General features: G+C 50.9%; 9 protein-coding genes across 9 annotated transcripts; 5 read left to right on the top strand and 4 right to left on the bottom strand.

Moving 5' to 3' along the window:
• Positions 1–211: 211 nt before the first annotated feature.
• Positions 212–1,172, top strand: NECHADRAFT_34844 (uncharacterized protein; the record flags this gene model as incomplete). Its single annotated transcript, XM_003040325.1, has 4 exons — positions 212–372; positions 430–498; positions 547–885; positions 965–1,172. The coding sequence occupies 4 exons, from the start codon at positions 212–214 to the stop codon at positions 1,170–1,172; spliced, it is 777 nt and encodes a 258-aa protein (XP_003040371.1).
• A 170-nt stretch (positions 1,173–1,342) lies between these two features.
• NECHADRAFT_34826 (uncharacterized protein) lies at positions 1,343–1,996 on the top strand (the record flags this gene model as incomplete). Its single annotated transcript, XM_003040324.1, has 1 exon — positions 1,343–1,996. One exon carries the CDS (start codon positions 1,343–1,345, stop codon positions 1,994–1,996), a length of 654 nt encoding a protein of 217 aa, XP_003040370.1.
• Positions 1,997–2,741: 745 nt separating this feature from the next.
• On the bottom strand, positions 2,742–4,296 carry NECHADRAFT_77166 (uncharacterized protein; the record flags this gene model as incomplete). The annotated part of the gene is made up of 3 exons (XM_003040310.1): positions 2,742–3,623; positions 3,676–4,229; positions 4,281–4,296. 3 exons carry the CDS (start codon positions 4,294–4,296, stop codon positions 2,742–2,744), a joined length of 1,452 nt encoding a protein of 483 aa, XP_003040356.1.
• A 1,541-nt stretch (positions 4,297–5,837) lies between these two features.
• NECHADRAFT_8666 (uncharacterized protein) lies at positions 5,838–6,077 on the top strand (the record flags this gene model as incomplete). Its single annotated transcript, XM_003040323.1, has 1 exon — positions 5,838–6,077. A coding segment is annotated over one exon (240 nt), but the record flags the coding sequence as incomplete, so codon positions are not given.
• Positions 6,078–7,411: 1,334 nt separating this feature from the next.
• NECHADRAFT_77164 (uncharacterized protein) lies at positions 7,412–8,964 on the top strand (the record flags this gene model as incomplete). Its single annotated transcript, XM_003040322.1, has 3 exons — positions 7,412–7,427; positions 7,489–8,039; positions 8,104–8,964. 3 exons carry the CDS (start codon positions 7,412–7,414, stop codon positions 8,962–8,964), a joined length of 1,428 nt encoding a protein of 475 aa, XP_003040368.1.
• A 144-nt stretch (positions 8,965–9,108) lies between these two features.
• Positions 9,109–10,401, bottom strand: NECHADRAFT_34859 (uncharacterized protein; the record flags this gene model as incomplete). The annotated part of the gene is made up of 1 exon (XM_003040309.1): positions 9,109–10,401. One exon carries the CDS (start codon positions 10,399–10,401, stop codon positions 9,109–9,111), a length of 1,293 nt encoding a protein of 430 aa, XP_003040355.1.
• Positions 10,402–11,383: 982 nt separating this feature from the next.
• On the bottom strand, positions 11,384–13,790 carry NECHADRAFT_77162 (uncharacterized protein; the record flags this gene model as incomplete). Its single annotated transcript, XM_003040308.1, has 7 exons — positions 11,384–11,407; positions 11,620–12,135; positions 12,238–12,335; positions 12,429–12,607; positions 12,691–12,884; positions 12,997–13,500; positions 13,734–13,790. The coding sequence occupies 7 exons, from the start codon at positions 13,788–13,790 to the stop codon at positions 11,384–11,386; spliced, it is 1,572 nt and encodes a 523-aa protein (XP_003040354.1).
• A 608-nt stretch (positions 13,791–14,398) lies between these two features.
• On the top strand, positions 14,399–15,691 carry NECHADRAFT_34796 (uncharacterized protein; the record flags this gene model as incomplete). Its single annotated transcript, XM_003040321.1, has 1 exon — positions 14,399–15,691. A coding segment is annotated over one exon (1,293 nt), but the record flags the coding sequence as incomplete, so codon positions are not given.
• Positions 15,692–16,983: 1,292 nt separating this feature from the next.
• On the bottom strand, positions 16,984–18,353 carry NECHADRAFT_34831 (uncharacterized protein; the record flags this gene model as incomplete). The annotated part of the gene is made up of 2 exons (XM_003040307.1): positions 16,984–18,055; positions 18,109–18,353. The coding sequence occupies 2 exons, from the start codon at positions 18,351–18,353 to the stop codon at positions 16,984–16,986; spliced, it is 1,317 nt and encodes a 438-aa protein (XP_003040353.1).
• Between the last annotated feature and the right edge of the window lie 279 nt (positions 18,354–18,632).

Raw genomic sequence — 18,632 nt, 5'->3', positions numbered from 1 at the left:
CGTCGGGGCTTTTTCTCTTGATAACGAATTCCAGCTCGCTTGGCGACAGCTTCGGCGTCCATGTAAGAAAGTGTTGCGCCGACTCAATTGCATTTCGGAAACTCCTTCTCAGCTTTTCTCATCATTATCCTCTTATTAGTTACCTCTGTTGAATCCTGGATAAAAGAGACAACGGCAGACACTCCCTATACCACGCAAAAAAAGACAAAACATGGCCGACCTTCCCAAGAAATACTTGGATCCTGAGGCCCGCGAAGACCATCACGTCGACGAACAAGAAGATGGCACGATCGAAGCCTTGGGATATGGAGTTTCATATCGTCGCGTGCTGAAGACCATAGCCAACGTCTGCTGGGTCCTTTCCCTTACGTCGTGAGTTTCCAGCCTGCCCGTTGTGCGCATTAGCTCTGCTGACTTGGCTTGCTGTAGGCCCGCCGGTGCTATCCTGGTCGTATCCTCTTATCTGGTAACATATGGTGGATTCTTTGGTCTTGTTTGGTACGTTGTGCCGCTATTGGAGTCGGTGTATCGCTAAGGTGGCTCTAGGGGCTGGATTATCCCCAGTTTTCTACTCTTACCCCAGGTTCTTGCTGTAGGAGAGCTTTGCTCCTCCATGCCCGTTAATGGAGCTACATACTGGTGGACTGCCGCCCTGGCACCGCCATCCATGTCCCGATCTCTCTCGTTCATATCTGGCTGCACAACTGTTGTCTCTCTCTTCACGGCAGTGGCCAGCTTTGCGTACGCTTGTTCATCAATCCTCGTCACGTGTGCTTTCATCACTGGCAGTGGCTGGATGCCGAATCAAGCGCAACAGATGGGTGTGGCAATGGGCATCGTCGTCATCTGGGTCATTGGCATGTCGATGCAGTTGGACAAAGTCGGGTGGCTCATGATTATATGTAGTAAGTGCTTGCCCATCACTTTGCTGTCCTTAGTGGCCGATGAAACTGATATTTTTTAGCAATTGTTCCTCTTCTGCAGACGCTGGCGTTCGTGATCGGCCTCCCCGCCGCACATGCAGCCAGCGGAGACTCGTTTGCATCCGCAGCCAATGTCTTTGGCTCATATACAAACTATTCGAACTGGGGTCAGGCTGTTGCTGTGCCTATGACATGGTTCGCTGCCGTCTGGACCAACTCTGCCTGGACAGCCCCAGCGTACATGGTTGAGGGAACTCGCAATGCCCGCATAGTTACGCCCAAGTCCATGACTTTGTCTTATACCATCACCGCGGTTATGGGCACCATATTGTTGATCATTGCAGCCTTCTGTGTTTCCGATATGGATGTCCTCGCAGCGGATCCTACGTGGGTATAATACTTTTCAGTTTCCAGGTTCCATGCTAACGCTGTCGTTTACTAGTGGATACCCACTCATATCCCTCGTTCTTTTACACTGGGGATCTGCTGGCACCTTCGCCTGGCTGCTTGCCGGAGCTGTCGCTGCTGTGCTAAGCGGTTGTGGCTGGGTATTATCCTTTTCCTTTCAGCCCTCGGCATTTTCTCGTGATGGTGGTCTCCCCCTGGCCAGTTACCTAACCTATGTCCACCCCCGAACCAACACGCCCATTTATGCTGCGGGCGCATTGGCGTTGGGCTCAATCGTGGTCCTTCTTCTTGCGCTCTCAGCGATTGCGAGCAGCGTCATCTACTCCCTGGCTGTCATGGTAACGCTCATGACGATGGCTTTGCCCATTGGTCTCCGACTTATTGCGGGGGATCGGTGGATTCCAGGCCCGTGGAATCTTGGGGCCTTTAGCAAGCCTGTGCACCTATGGGCTCTCCTCGTCCAGCTCTACCTGATTGTCATGGAGTCTTTCCCAGCTGACCCAACGTGGACCGCCGAGACATTCAACTACAACTGGGTGGTAGCTCTGGTCACTATCGTTTTGTCGTCATTCCTCTACTTGATCTTCGGCGCCAGTTACAAAGGCATCGACCTTGACGCGCTGGACAGACACAGGCGACAGGAGCAGCAAGTCGGCAGTGAATAATTCAAGTAGTATTTGGTAGATTTTCTAGCCCACCATCGATTTCGCTCCAAGGTCATATTCTTATGAGGAAGCTGGCGGGCTACCCACGATTCCAAACAAGTTGCTCTGCTGCTTCGTCATGTACTTATACGCGTTCAATCCGTTGAACCTGTTGTTTAGCAATTTACACTGTCCTACCTACTTTTTGATTCCTTTAGTCTGTGATTGTGGAAATACGTGCGGGAGTAAAGACATTTTAGGGATCGTGAGAACCTGTCCCATGTAATGCGGGTTAAGTAGTTGACCGTCATTGCGTTATATGACTCTGCTGAGATCTTCCCGGTTTATCGAATCGCTATCACCACAAGTATTCGAGTAACCGGACAATTTTGTATCTCAGTCTTGTGGTTGGACTACCTGGAGCTCCGAAACCAGAAACATCCCGTAAATACTTTATCACTGCGTGTGTCTCCAACACCTTTTATGTCAAGCCCACTTCACTTGATTTGCCACGTACGATGGTCACCGCACCTGGTGCATGAAAAAGTTCCCATCAGACAGATGCGATGAAGCATTGCTGATCAGTCGACTATTTTTCCTCAGCGGAGGAAGACGAGGCACAGTGGCTTTTGCGAAACAGACTAGTGAAAGACTCTCAGCATCTTGGAATATCGTAGCAAAATGGCCCGTGAGACTCGACCAATCCTCTAGCAAACATCTAGGACCAATCATATTCTAAAGGGACAGGAGGCCTCTCTTATCGAGTTCAACTAGGCTGCTTCCAGTAAGGAGCCATCACTTCCACAGACCGTTCAACAGTGAGCTTCCCTGCCAGCCTCTCTTCGGAAATAACAAAGAAGTCTGGCAGCCACTCGGGAACTGGCTCGCCCTTCATCATAGTCACCAGAGCATCTGCGGCCAACCAACACATACACATGCCTCCTCCATTGAAGCCGGCTGCAATCCACTCATCACTGCCATCTCGACCGCTGAGCTCCTTGGGTACCTGACCGACCAGTGGTGCCGAGTCCGAGGTCATTCCCTGCACACCTGTCCATGTGCTCACAAGCTGGGGAGCTTCCCGCGGTGCATCGAGAAAGCTGGATAGCTCAGACTGGAGATACTGTGATGTTCTGGGATCGGTAGGCGTGTCATCCGTGTTGAGAATCTCAGGGATGGTGTTGAAGCCCCCGCCGAAGAAATACTGCCCCGACTTGAGGTTCTGCTGCAAATAGAGGAGTTGGGATGTCATGGCACCGGTTATGGCGTCAGTCTGGGGTTCTTGGATAATCCCCCAGCAACGCAGCTCGCCGTGGCCGGCCCCGAGGTCTTGTACAGTCATGGTCTCTCTGTATGGGTACAACCTCCCGCGAAGGCCTGGAAGCAGATGTGGCGAGTATGCGTTGGTGCAGTGAACAACCCGAGACGACCGAATGACACCCCGGGGGGTGCTCAAGACATAAGGATGGTTGGGATGCGCAGGGTCCGGATCATACTCAATCTTGGTGACTGGAGTGTTTGTCTCGACGCTGAGTCGAGACTTGTGTTCCTCAATCATCGCAGCCCAAAATTCGGTGATGAACCGATACGGCCAAGCTGAGTAGGCCTGTAGTTCAATGGCCCCAACAATGCCTCGGACACTGTATTTCTTTATCCTCATGTCAGTACTACCAGTCTCGGAAGTCACAGTTTGTACTAACCTTGATGACTTGCTCTCTTTCAAGTATAATGTGCGATCCCTTGCTCTCCGGCCTTGATGCCTCGTAATCAAGAACGCTCTGCTTGGCGGCCTGGAACAACCCTTGGTCTTTGTAGGCATAGATCCGTGTAACTGCACGTATTTCAGATTGTTCAGGTGCCACTTTCTCCATAGCCTCCTTTGTCGTACTCACCACTCGGTGCGTAAAATCAATAAACTTATGAGCCAACTCAGGTCCATAGGTAGAACGTAGGTGATTGTACAAGAGAGGCCCTGGGGTGAGAAGGTTTCCCCCGTTGCGGCCCGTCGCTCCCGAGCATATCGTCCTCGCGTCCAGCACCGCAATCGTGGTAGAATCATCAGTTGTCCCCAACAGGCTTTTCACAGCGCTGGTGCCGGTGAGGCCTGCCCCAAGGACTGTCACGTCGGTCTTGTCCGGGAGAATGGCAGACTGGATTGACGAGATAGGATGCTCAGGCAACATCCAGTAGCTGGGCGGCGCAGACTCACTCGGCAGACCTGGATCAGCCTCGAGGAGACTTTTTAGCTTGGAGGCTACACATTGTTAGCACGCGTGAGATGACAGATATGCTAAGCGGGTCGTACCCGACTCAGGCTTCATAGCGGGTGACGTGAGCGGCGGAGATGGTAGTCAATGAACAGTATATGAGAAGGCACCTTGGCTGATGTTTGATGGCGTCCACCTGAACTTGATAGACTCTAGACGTCGAGTCAAAGTTTTTAAGGACGAGATCTGACAGGTCTAGACGTGTCGGAGACCACGTCTTCTGTCACCCTTACAGAGAGGCCTGGGCACTGAGAGGACAACTTGCTGGTGGGGTGTGAGTTGAAGAACGAGACGATTCAGCCAAAGACCCCTCATGACCCCTCATGACCCTCTTGTGATCTAACTTAGCGAATGAACACAGCCCTCTCTATCAAGTCTACGCCACCCTAGCCTCCACATTATATACTACTGGATTAGTAAAGTCCCCGACGGCCAATTTTCCATCTTCTGCGGAAACCCCATGTGGGGTCAGATAGTCTATCCTTTAACCGCACTGAGACGTGTATAATGAGCTGTAAGGTCCTTCTAAGTGCTTGTGCTTTAGTCTCAATTTTTCTATGCGTTGCATTACTTCATGCTTAACCCGGACAGCCCGTACTCTGTACATCACAATAAAGCGGCTCAAACTTTCACGGCACACCCACCTTATTGTTCACTCCTTACGACGTGCCAGATACTGTAGCTGGCTATAGATACTTTATCAAGAATTCAGCTCCGCAATAACTTTCAGGCAGTATCATATTTACCCATTAATGATTAACAGGGTCCGTTTTGACATATCCAGTGCCCCACGAAAGGCCTCCTTATATCAGACATATTGGGCCTGCTATCCATCGATCTCCCTTCAGACATCATCCAGGAATACTTCTAGCTGTTGCGAAGAGTAGGAATGCGACCCATGCGTGCTAGTAACAATTGCCTCGTACTCGTATTTTTTCTCTAGGAGCCGTTCGACCGACGCCCCTCAGAGGTTTCTTCATGCGCCGAGCGGAGCGAAACTCGAAACGGCGGACCCCTCGGCCACCGAGACACCCTCTGGCGCTCGATTAACACCTTGAGGCAGGCCCCATCTATTCCATTATAAGCCCCGTTTCATCCATCATACATGGTGCTCTCTCCACAAATCCTAATTCGAATCAGCTTCTAGTCTTCCGTCTTTACCCATGGCCAAGCTCTACTTCCTCTCGCCTTCCGACAGTCATCGGGTCAGCGAAATTTACATCACCGCCATGGCCGACAATGCCGTTCTTCTCCTCCAATACCCCACGGAAGAGCAACAGAAGGAGGTGCAAGAGTATGCTGCCACTCAGTTTCAAGTATTTCTCAAGGAGCATCCGGAGAATGTAGTTGTTGTTCGAGAGAACGATGAAGAACACGGAGAGATCATGAGCTTCCTCAAGTATGAGATCCACCAAGACGTTGAAGCCGAAGCCCCCAGCAAGCCTGCAGACATTCCGGATCACGGCGACTGGTACCAGAGATATCTCCAGGTCACCAACGCGGCGCGAACCAAGAACATGTGCCAGCCTCACATTCGTTGGTTTCCCTTCTTCTTGTGTCATTACGGCCGTGCTAACCATCTGGCGTCACAAGATCTGAACCTATTATGCACGGCGCCAAATTATCAAGGTCGTGGTGCTGCTCGTGCTCTTATCAACAACCTGAAGCAAGTAGCGGTAGAAAAGAAACTCCCCATCTATATCGAGAGTACCATGAACGCTGTGCCTTTGTATGAGAAGCTCGGGTGGAAGCATATTGATTGGATTCGCATGATGATTCCTAAGAAACTGGATGGGCCGCTCGAGGAAGAGTATCAGGAGAGATGTATGCTATGGGAGGTTAGATAGTAGCAGCCAGGCCTACCAGCTCAGACCCTTTGTATAGCTTTGAGAGTCACCTGGAGGCGTGCGATTTTCTATGATGACAGGCTCTGTGTGAACGTTAAAAGGATCCAAACCTCGCTTCGTAAGACAGCGGAAACGTTGGCGAGAAGTGTCATGGATTTATAGAGGTAGCCATATGTAATAATCTCCTATCAGACCGCTCCCTTAACGCTATCTATCCAAACATGAAGCCAATTATCGGAAGCCTAGCCAGCCAGGACTTACTAGCTCGCTGGTCCTCGATTGTTTCCCCCTTTGTGAAGTTTGGCTTATCAGCAGCTGCCTCGGATCGGTTGGCGAGGTTGAAAGGTGGATAATACCACTCTCAGGGAGTGTCATAACAGTCCGGTTATGGCTAAATGTGTCGAATCCCCTTTTGCCATGGTCACTTCCATATCTCAAGCTTCCTATACCATCGAAAGGTGCGGATGGCACGTCTGCGTGGATGCCCACGTTGTTGGTGATTAGTACGCCAGACTGCGTAGAGTCGAGGATGTATCGATTTAAAATGTAGGGAGCGAGAAGATGGGGCATGTGGTTGATGATTTCAACGGCCGAGTCGAGGTCGGCCTTGATGACAGGGAGGACTAGACCAAACAGCTCTTCTAATAGTAAGCTATCCGACAGTCACATGTCCGTCACGATAGTAGGATTGATGAATCTATCCGCCCAAAGGTGCTTCCCCGGTGTAAAAGACGTTCCGTTCTATTCAGTGGATAGTCAGAGAAGCCCGATGTAGATGGGCAATTTGCAATGAAGCACTCACAGGTGTTCCTGGTCTCAACTGCTGGTGTGTGTTGACATCCTCCTCTCATAAAAACAGGGAGAGTCAGGAAAAAGTGTGGTTATCGCCTCGACATGTGCGAGTCTGCTCATATTGATAAGGTATTCCATCAAATTTGCACCTTTTCGCTTCTACCACAGGGACTCTTATCTGGATCCATCAAAAAAGCTGCGCTGCGTGAATACCCTGTACCCCTGCCTGAATGGAAATGTCCCGCCGGCGATTTTCCAATGCGGGTCTCGCGGCGCCAGGTCGGAGTTTCGCCGAGTGATGTTGGCTAGCCAAGCTACTCCTGGCCGGGCCTCGGCATCGGCGCGGGGTCCTTGAGTCACCGGGATCCGCGGATTCCATTTCTCAGCATGAAACAACTTGCCCACAGGCACTTGCTATCGCTGACACAACAGTGAGCTCAGTCCCTAAGATATAAACAGCTAGTTCCATCTGTCACAATGCCCAATTCTCTACGGACGTATCAGATCCCAACCCGCCACGACGAGACACCATGACAGAGGACTTCAGTCAGTCATTGCCTCCTCCTATCACCTCGTTTGCCAGATATTGACCTTGTTGGTTGAGCAGCTCAGCTAGTCAAGGAGTACATGACGAGGGATCCGGGTCTCCCTCGTCAGAACCCTACCTCGTCTTACTGGCAGCATGTTCCTCATCCATTGGCCAACACACAGTCTGGCACCCTGCGTAAAACGGCAGACATTGCGGTCATTGGATCTGGAATCACCGGCGCCAGCGTCGCGAAGACCTTGCTCGAGAATAATCCATCCTCCAAGATCATCGTCTTTGAAGCACGATCCCTGTGCTCGGGAGCCACAGGCCGCAATGGAGGCCAGCTGGCCACCAACGCCGGCGAGATCTACGCCAAGTACAAGGCACACTTCGGAAGCGAAATGGCAGGAAGGATAGCAGCGTTTAGCTTCAAGACGTGTGACAGAATGAAGGAAGTAATTGCCGAGTACGCTCCAGAGGAGAGCGAGTATCGAGATGTGACAAAGGTGAGGACATTTTTGGACGAGGCCTCGTTTGCTGCCATGAAAGACAGCATCAAACAGATGGAAGAGGATCACCCAGACCTTGGTGGCATATACAACATGATCGACAGTGAGACTGTTCTCAAGGTGATTACTTGTCCCTGTGTCCAGCTCTATCTGTACACACCCCTTCTTACCTGCTATTTTACAGAATCACGGCGTCCATGGTTCCGTCGGCGGTTTAACTCTCCCCGCTGGAGTCATGTGGCCATATCGGGTCATCACCAAGGTGTTTGAGAATTTGCTGGCCAAGTACCCCGGACGGTTGAGCATTGAGACCAACACCCCCGTCACTTGTATAGACTATACCGACGATACGTACCTTGTTAGTACTCCCCGTGGAAAGACTCGAGTAGGCCAGGTTGTTCACTGCACCAACGGCTACGCAAGCCATTTGCTGCCCCGTCTACGTGGTCTCCTGTTTCCTCTCCGTGGGACCATGACGGTCCAGGATCTTGGCCCCAATGTTCCCAACAACGGAGCCAAAGATTCATATGGATTTCACTACGAGCCATTCTATGACGAGAAAACTGAGACTGTCGCCGACGGATTGTGGTACCTGACCCAGAACGCTAAGACTGGATACTACTTCATCGGTGGTGAGAAGTCCAGCATAGACGACAGTTTGACAGGGGACGACACGGCATTCAGCGATTTCTGCGTCGACCACTTAAAGACGATCCTACCCAAGTTCTTCAACTACACAGATGTCAACGCAGACCCGTTGGTCAGTGCGTGGAGTGGCATCATGGGTTTCACTGCAGACAGAGCGCCGTACGTTGGCGGTCTCTCTACCGAAGTTACTGGTCGCTCAGGTAACGGAGAGTGGATCGTGGGCGGCTTCAATGGCTATGGTATGCCGTACTGCTGGCTGGCTGGTGAGGCTCTGGCGAGCATGGTGCTTGGGCAAAGCGTTGGCGACTGGTTCCCTCAGGCCTTTTTGATCAACGAGGAGCGCCTATCGCCGCAAAGGATCACCAAGGTGGCGACGGAAATGGCTTCTTTGAGATGAGACGGATCTCCTTTTCCCAATATATCGCGACAATCGTCGAGGCCTCGGATTCTGGCTGTGGTCCAACTCCGATAGCTAATGCGACCTCTTACTTATCTAGCCTTAAAGTAGCTTAAATAATAAGCCACCTAATTATATTATAAGTTAATAACAACTATATAAGGTTAAGAACTCCTTGAAATCTTGGAGAAACTTAGTAACATTATCATCATCATGAGCAAAGTTCAGAGCCAAGAAACCGCGTCGTCCAATCCACACGTCCTTGGAGAGAAGGTGAAAAAAGCAGAGCTCTCTGAGTAAGTCGCCGCTCTGCCCCCGAAAGTGAATACCTATGCAGCTGCCAACACCGAGAACAATTATCTCGTCAGTCTTGCCAGCTTCCTTGACTATGGCCCTGACCCCCTCCCGGCACTTATCGCCGAGGGCATTGATTCTGTCGATCGCCTCCTTGGTGACAAGTTTCGATGCAGCAACGCCCGCCGTCATGGTGAAAATATTGTTGTTAAAAGTTCCAGAGTGGGAGAGCTTCTTAGCCAGGCCAGATTTGAGGTCAAACTGGGCCATGATATCCTTCCTCCCGCCAAAGGCACCAAAGGGTAGTCCACCACCCAAGTACTTACCGAGCGTCGTCATATCAGGCTTGACGCCCAGTCCGCCCTGCATGCCGTGAAAATCAAGTCGAGATGTGACGACCTCATCAAAGATAAGGACCGCACCAATCGTCGTGGCGGCGTCACGCAGGAACTTGAGGAACTCCTTGCCTGCAGACCGCATACCGCCCGCGGACTGCATGGGTTCCACAATGATGGCACCGATATCGAAACTCAGCCCAGCTCGCGTCTTTTCAATATCGCCGTACGTGCCTACGACATAGTCGTAGGGGATGTTGAGGTAGTTGGGGCTATGTCCAAAGCTGAGGGTGCCGCCGTGGTAAGCACCATCAAAGACCAACACCTTTTGGCGGCCTGTGTAGGCCAGCGCTGTACCTAGAGCATACGTGTTTGCTTCTGTGCCCGAGTTGCAGTACCGGATCAGATCGATGGAAGGGAACCTAGCCTTGATGGACTCGCTTAGCTGGGCTTCCAACTCGGTCACGGCGCCGAGGCTGAAGCCGTTTGGCACAGCTTGCAGGATAGCTTCCTGAATAGCGGGATGAGAGTGCCCAAAGAGGCCGGCAGTAAAGTCGGAAACAAAGTCAACAAACGTCCTTCCATCGACCGTGGTCAGCGCCGATCCCTTGCCAGAACGCACAACCAGGGGGAAAGGCTCCGACTCGAGGACCGCGCGCGTTGTGCCGCCGGGAAGGCTTTCGCATGCTCTCTCGATGGCCTTCTTGGAAGATGGATTTTGCTGGATAAAATCTGCCACAGCCTTGTCCAGCTTGGTTTGCAGGGTCTCCACGGTTATCTCTGAGCCTTGTCCCTGGGAGAGCGCCATTTGCCTGGCCTCAAAGTAGACAGCTCTACATCCATGAGATGACACAATGGATAGGTTTGCACCCTCCGGGATCCAAAGCAAAGACCCTGGCTCCAACTTGTGGGTCTCCCCGGTCCATTCGTTCTTGATGACAGCTTCGCCTGTAGGTTGTTAGTATTTATGTTCATATTTAGTAGTAAAACGATGGAGGAGAAATCCGACCATACCTTTGACAACATATTTGGCTTCATCTGTCCCAGCAATCACGGGCGATGTCGGCTCATCAGAGTCGAGGATGTCCCAAACACCCACGACGAGGGGTTGCTGGCCAGGTCTGCAAAGTCAGCGACCGTCACTGTGCCAACTTACAGCAAAAACAGTCAGTACAGTGGTGCTTACTCTGTTCCGACGAGATCCGAGTACAGTCCCGGGCCATGGTATATCTCGGGTTCGACGGCTGGCAGGTTAGGAAAGACGGAGATAGTCGGAGGCATTTTTAGTAGTTGTGCTCGGAATGTGGACGTCGGGATATTAGATCAACAGCGCGCATAAAGATCTAAGTAGGGCCATACTTTTATATGACGGGACCACGTTGATATTTATAAATTAGGCGTCTATCGGTCGTGTTCGCGTTGCGATTCCGCTGTTAACGCAGACACAACGTGCAAAATGCCCCGACGGTCCTTTTTTCTCGCTTGACACCCACCCCCACAGCCCCTCAGCATGGCGAGGACCACAAGCCCAGGAATGGGAGGGACCCCGGTAATTACCTGCGGGCGCTGTGACTAGGGACCCCAAGAAAGGCGGTTTTCGAGGGATAGCGTCGTATGACGTAGGGTTACCCACGCACGGCTATCTGCACAGCTTTGTCCAAGACGTTATGCACAAAGAGTGCCGCTTCATCATAGTATGAATCAAGCTCTTAATCGATCAAAAGCAATCACCAATCGTTAACCTTCGTAGATAGTACAAGTGTCAACAGCGACGGTCTGAAAACAGAATGTCACCCATAGCCTTCTTCATCCCACTAGTATATGCATGCTGTCTTGTTGTTAGTATTGATGAGATCTCCACGAGGATCCATCGAACACGATATCAAGGAACAGAATATCGTATTTTCTTGAAGTTAAAATACAGGAGGCTGAGTAGGGGATTGAAACATCGTCCTGCATATCAGGCTATGACTATGCTCAAGTCGAAACATCCACTCTCGCAGATCCTACTGGCTGGTGAACATACCTCATCTATAATGGCCCTTGAGTTTTCACTATGACTGGCCAGGCACTCAAGGATATCCGCCCCTGGCGGCAATGGGAACGTCCATTCGGCAAACGCTGTCCAAGACTCCAATGGAATGATTCCTGTTCCACTTCCACTCCATCGGTAAAGCATGAGTGTCGTGGCCGGTATAGCTTCAGTTTTCGCATCTCCAAGCACAAGGTGCTTGTAACAGGATTCAAGCAGCCTCTGCATATCCAGAATTAGTGGCGAGTCATACCTATCACACTGCGTCCGGATTGCCGAGAGGATTTGAAGATGCGCCCAGCTCGATTCGACGAGCTTTTCCGGGATGGGCGGTTCTGAGGCCCAATGCACGTCGGGCCCTGCATTTGTCATTCCTACTGCATCCGTCGGATCGGGCAAGTATCTCCCAAGAGTGGCAATATGAACTGCACACGAGATGAGCAGGAAGAAGACGAGCGCAGGTGAGAGAAACTCGAAGCCGCCTCCAAGCCTCTCTACTGTAGCGAGAATCTATGTCGAACAGATTAGTATTCCTATTATATTCCACAGCTTCATTGCCCGTGGTTGCTGATTGGACTACAGAACAGCCTGTTTTTACTTGAGTTAACATACCTCTCCTAGAAGCAACGAGTGACCCAGAACGTGTCTCAGTGTCTCATCGTTGAGCACGTTGGGTCTCAACATGATAGTGGACAGGTCTCTGCCTACATCTGCAAACACCAGTTTAGCCTTTATCCAAGACGTGAGGATTCAAGCCCATGGCAAAGCTGCTGGGGGTGGCTGAGGGTACAAGAAGGTCTTACAAAGAATCATGAGTAATCCGTGCATCCATATCATTGATTCCGCCTGATATAGAAACTCGACATTATCTAGCATGAGTAGATTGGTAGGAAAGAGGATGTAAAACTCCTCAAGACTGTCATACGCAGTTCTCCAAGCTCGACTTCCAGGATGAGGCTCCTGGAGGATAAGAGTCGTAATCCTAGTAGAATGTGAATTAGAGTACACCTTGAGCATGTCTGAGGGTGTGGAACATAGTCCCAGGTAGAGAACCTTGCGCCGTACCTGATTAGTGGAGTGAAGAGTTCAAAGTAGGATCCTCCTCGCGAGCCGGTAAGAGCAGAACCTGGCTCGCTTCCCTGTAACGAACCCGACAGAGCGACCGGGCACCCGGGAAATCCTTTCTGTGAGATTGAAACGACGTGGCCATAATGAAGCAAACCAAGAACACTACGGACGCGATAGAAATCGTTAGAAAACTTGGCAGAATGACAAGAGGACCATTCAAGATTGCGCAATACCATTCATGAAGACCCAGTCCAAGACAAACTCTTGAATCGTAACTGTTAGCAACCATGGCAAGAGCTATACTTCTTTAGAGATGACTTGCCGTTGTTCTAAGTCTCGAAGAGCCGGAGGGCGAGATTTCGGGGCTTTGATGGCATCGGTGATGATGACTCGCGCAAGAGTGGCCCATCTCACCGACACATCCATGTGCTCGCGTGTGAAGCACCATGTATAACTGAGAAAGAGTAACGACAGGGCGTCAGAGGCAGAGGCTTCGTACCGTGACAAGATGTGGGGAATCTGCGCCAACGAGCTCGCCCGGAGCGATTCACCATTTAGCTTGGCTGATTGGTGGTCGACTACGAGGTGACTTTGCTGAAACAGATCCAGCGCTACCGCCAGGAGGCCGCAGACCAAGGTGGGAGTAAGTGCGGTCTCAGGGCTCGCCAGAGTTCTGGAGTCACGAAAGGGTCCTGTGAGTGAGGGTATGGACAGCAGGGCGGCGTAGAAGCCGTGACCATGAGTGAGAGAGGCCATGTGCTCTAGCAGGGTACTAGCGACTGCGGGAGTTAGATGTTGGGTTGAGACCTGGTCCAACGAGCAGCTGATCAGATCGGCGAACAAAGGCGAGCCAGTGTCGGGTGCTTGGGATGATTGGGATTCTCCAGCTTCCGAGGCCGACCCTTGGGCCGAATGGGCCTCACATTGGTGCACTCAAGGCCAAGACGTCGGCAGCGGCCGCACACCTCGGCCAGGTCGCATTGTGTCTTCTACAGATGAGGGTTGGAATGGTAGAAATAGAGGCAATAGAGGTCACATACCAAGCTGAAGCATCGGTCACAGCTGCGAGCGCCGTGCGGTCTTGTTGAGGCTGACATGGCTAGCTAGTGGGGAGAGGTGTGAAGAGAGGGGTTGGAAAACAGGGCTGCCCGCCCAAATGAAACCACCTTTGTTTCCGGCTCAGGCGGGTCGAAGAAATCACCGCCGCTCTCCCCATACAATTTTGGTGCTGGTACCGGCGGTGTTTTTTCGACCCGCCTGCGGCTCTAGGATAGATTTTTTTTTTCTAAGTCTAGTCTAATTGAGGTATTTTAAAGCGCTGTTGATTAACTACTTACCTAGGCTGATAGTTTTTTAAATCAAATTCTATTAGTGAAGCTCGTTCTAGCCTAGGCCAGGTGCTTTGGGCGATTGGCTCGGGTTCCGCGGATCCCATAGCTATCTTACCTTGCACGTGGAAGTCCATCAGAAGTAACCCCACGCCCTTCACTTCATGACTCAATACCGCACATCACTTTTACCAACATCTACAGCAAACCCGTCTACCCTCACCATGACCGTCTCCCGTGGCCTACATAGAAGCAACCTGATTCTATCCGGCCCTGAGAACCAACATATCCGTCTACGTATGTAGCTATGCTTATCACGTTGAGCATTTCGCTTGCTCACTCGCTCATGTCCAGTTATTCGAGTCTCTAGGCTGCGCTTCACCGCCATCAACAACTCGGGTCTTCCGTTCCTGGATGAGCTGCTGCCCCTTGCCAACTGGTGTCCCACCATTCGAAATGCCTTGCTTGCCCTGGCAGGTCTACTCCGTGTTCAGATCCGACAAGAAATGAGCCTGTGCTATGAGGACCAGCGTCTCCCGGAATCAACTGCGGCTCTAGAGAGGTACCAGGTCGCTCTGTCCACCTTGAGAGAAAGAATATTGGCGCTGCAGTCCAACAATGCTTGCGAGAATGACGCACTTGAAGTGCTGGGGTCAGCCCTGCTGCTGACTGTCGCCGGCTTTCCCAGAACCATGCGGCCAGAAGATACCCACGAATGGTCCCACCACATGCACGGCATGATATCGCTCGTTGAGTCCTTGGATTCATCCATCACGACTCATAGTAGCATCGGCCGGCTAGTCAAGGAATCGGTTGCGCGCTTGGATATTGGAGCATTCGCTCTGGGGCGTACTCAAAAGGGCCACAACGCCTGGTTAAGGTGGGAAATCCACCCCCCTGAGACACCCCCGAGCCCCGATTTCTGTGCCCTCGAGGTGATTATGGGGTATCCCAAGTCCCTCCTTACCATCATAGCAGCCATCTCGACCATCCTTGAGGAGCCAGATGATGACACCTTGTCGTTCGTTATCGATCTAGTGAGCCGACTACACCGGCAAAGCCACCCTGTTCAACATACAACCACCGCCACTCTTCATCCGGAACCTGCCTTGGCTATCAACGGCATTCCGGATGCCACTCTCTCCCAGATTGAGTCTTCTCTCATTCTCTGGAAGCCTCCCAAAATTCCGGGCAGGTTGGCAAGCCACATGGCCGTTGCGTTGACCGGAGCGTGGGAGGTGATGCGCAAAGCCGCTCTGGTGTATTTCTGGAGAGGAGGTTTCCGTGGTAATGTTCTCGCCCCTTTGCCACCTCATAGGCGCGATGTCTCGGAACACTACATGCGCGAGATTATGTTTGGCCTTTACACCCTCCTTAACCTTTACAAAACCCACTCGATTACTATGATAAACATCATGACCTGGCCGCTCATCGTGGTAGGCAACGAATGCGGCGGCAGTACTCAGTTACAGAACGAGGTAGAATCCATGCTGCGAAAGCTTCAGCAGCGTTTCCAGATAGAGCACCTCAAGCATCTATCACCAATGTTAAAGGAGCTCTGGCGGAGGTTTGGAGAACATGGAAATGCAGCCGAGGACCCTGGTCACGTTAATAGTCTTAGCTTAAATAGCTTAAGCAAAGAGCTAGGAGTATGTTTACCACTTTTCTAGTACGCCCTATATTAAGAAACTAATAAATTAATAATAAAAAGTAGGGTTTTAAGTAAGAGAGTAATAAATATCTTTAGTAAATTTAAAAATAAGTTATAAAATATAAAAAAGTTTATTATATTATTTCTTTTATATTTTTTATTAATTATTATTATCTGAGCTGACATATAATATCCCGGCGAATTTCTAAACTTTTATTAGCGTATATATTATCTTTAAATATAACGCTAATACTGCCGCGTTTGCCAGGCTGTTAGAAATGGCGGTCGTAGCTGCTGAACCCCTATTCAGACCGGGGAAGGAGCCTAATAGTGCAGGCGATAAGTTCGCCGGCATTAAAAAAGCTATTAATAGTGGATATGTTGGTTTCTGAGTTGGCAGAACGTGTGAAGATAAGGTCTTTTGATGGGGACAGAACTGGGGCTTGTAGTGAAGACAACGCGTGGAAAGGAGCAAGGAAGCTTTCGAGGACGGGGATATATAGACATAAGAAACGAAAATATTCCTTATTCGCCCCGAATTGTCCAAAAAATCAGACAGCGTGTTAGAGTCCAATATTGAAGCCATCTTGTCGGTGTATGTCTCCATACCTGGTGGTTCGGCCCGCATCAGCTTGGGACTGTAACTTTAGCTCAACGATAGACTGCGGTCCAGACTGGACATTTCAATAGTCATGAGTGAATGTCTCATATTCTGCAGTCTTGATTGCGCCTTACTGGTCAAGGATAATGGTCGGTCTGGGTGTTGTCCCACATTCGTTCTAGACCCCAGGATCCAGACATTTCTACAACTGACCTTGTGAGTTGTGGCTCAGCTAGCTACCTGTCATCTTCGCCAATCGGTTCATAAGGCCTGAAAGTTCTTTGCTGAATATTTATGAGGCTGCCCAAGATAAGAAGAGCCAAACATGAATAACCAGTCACTCTAGCACCTTACCAACAGTTCTGTAGGCCATGACGTGGCTGGCTGGAAGAGTTCCGAACTTGGAAATAATTAACTGCTGTCTGCCAGTGGCAACAATTTTTTATAGAGCTGTATGTAACTATCCATGGAGCTCTGTATTAGGTAGTTATGAGCCCTGTATTGAGCGACGTTGTATCTAACGTTTGTTGGTGTGGTGTATATCTCCATGCCACCACGCCACGGGAGCTAGATGGGCAACCCAGCAGTGGGTGGCATTTGCGAGAATCCTGCGCTGCCAAGACACATACTCCTCCCTTACAGGGTACCATCTCCCAGGGTTATCTCTGGTCAAACCTCCAAGTGTATTTTCTAAGTAAGAATGGCTGTCACTACCTGCTCCTAGCTTTAAGCCCCAACCTCAAGAGGTTCCACACCCAAGGTCTGCTCGACTGTGATCTCTTCATCACGCTTCGTGCGCTCGTCCTGTTTCCTGCTGAGCTTTCTCCCTCCCAATGGCCAAGTAAATGTTCGAATAAGGTAGAGTTCCCAATAGCCCCGCCGAAAATACCAAGTAGAGAACCTTGGTCTGCACCTAGCAAGCCGCCTACAACGTCGCCGAGTAGTGTTATGACAGGGACGGTAAACTTTATGTGCTTCCTGTTTAGAACGCCTTCGATGTACTTGACGTGTTCTCCGTTGACTATGGTGGAGTTGCCTGTTGCCGCGAGCTCGATGTAACCATGACTAAGGGGTTCTTGCTGGCTGTCAAGGATTTCTGATAGGTTGGGCACAAGCTCATCGAAAAAGAAGTTCCCGTCAAAAGGAACAGAATTGTTCCCAGGTCTCAGTTGAAGGTCGTAGAGGTGGACTAAACCAATCCTTGTTTCCCCGGACATGAGATTGAAGGTGAGGTTACCCAACCCGAGGGTCAGCACTCCAGAATTTGGGATGTTCAGATGCCCTTTCATGTTGAATTTCGTATCGTTTGACTTGAGCATGAATTCCAGGTCGCGCAACCCAAAGCCATCGAGGTAGGTAAGAGAAGGGACCTCAATCGTCTTCTCAAGGCTGCGCTTGTACTTCAGAGTGCCGAGGTGAATGGTGGGCTCGCCCTGGAGGGACAACTTGACCTTCGGCTGGTCGAAGAACTGGTTGAACCATACTAGCAGTTCTGTCTCGTTAGTCACCAAAAGGGTCTGGTTCGTGATGACGAGATCTGTTTTATGATTGACGTGCTGCTCCGGAAGGTGAAGTTTGAAGAATGGCGAATAGGGGTTCGTGTTCTTGTTGTACAAATAGAGATCAACTGGGTCGATCTTTACACCCAATGGCGTGTCCAGGTACGTGAATAGACTCATGTTGACGTGAGTTGGCGAAAGAGCCTGGAGAGCACCGCTGGTTATCTGCAATTTCTGGCCATTGAGAATGTTCTGAATGATCGCTGGAATGATGACTTTGAAGCTGGCGTGGTCTTTGTTAGCTGAGATCTCTCCTGCCTCGGGCTGGGAACTCACAAGAGTGGGAGTAGAATGGCGAGAAGAATTATGAGTCCAAGAAGATACCACCACTTGAAGCGTCCAAAATGCTGCTTGAGCTTCTGTCGTTTGCTGGGGCCTGGGACAACCTTGTCCCGAACATGGTCGTCTGATGAAGCGTTGTCGCTCTGCACGTCTGCGGCCGGTGCGGCATCTGTACGGGCTGTCTCGTCAAGGGGCGAAACAGCCCGTTCTGACTCCACATTGACCCTGTCTGAAGTCATTTTGCTCGGCTGCTGTAGCCAGGAGATGGAGAGTTGAGGAACGAGGCGGCTGGAGGCCTGCTTTCAACTGTGGTCCCTGTGTGAGACAAAGCCCACTGGGGAAGCGATGGTCATTACTTTTCACATGCCGGATCCCGGATCGTCGTGCGGAGTTCTGGCACTACCATACCCCGATGCGACCTAAGACACGGGACGCATGACCACTACCCTCCATCACATAGCGGCCAACAGGGGGGTGCGGAACCCATGCGGAAACCTGTTTTGCTGAGCCCCCAAGGA

Source organism: Fusarium vanettenii (assembly GCF_000151355.1).
Source record: "Fusarium vanettenii 77-13-4 chromosome 3 genomic scaffold NECHAsca_71_chr3_1_0, whole genome shotgun sequence".
NCBI classification, from domain to species: Eukaryota; Fungi; Ascomycota; class Sordariomycetes; order Hypocreales; family Nectriaceae; genus Fusarium; species Fusarium vanettenii.
This window is presented reverse-complemented; position numbering and strand designations above follow the sequence as displayed.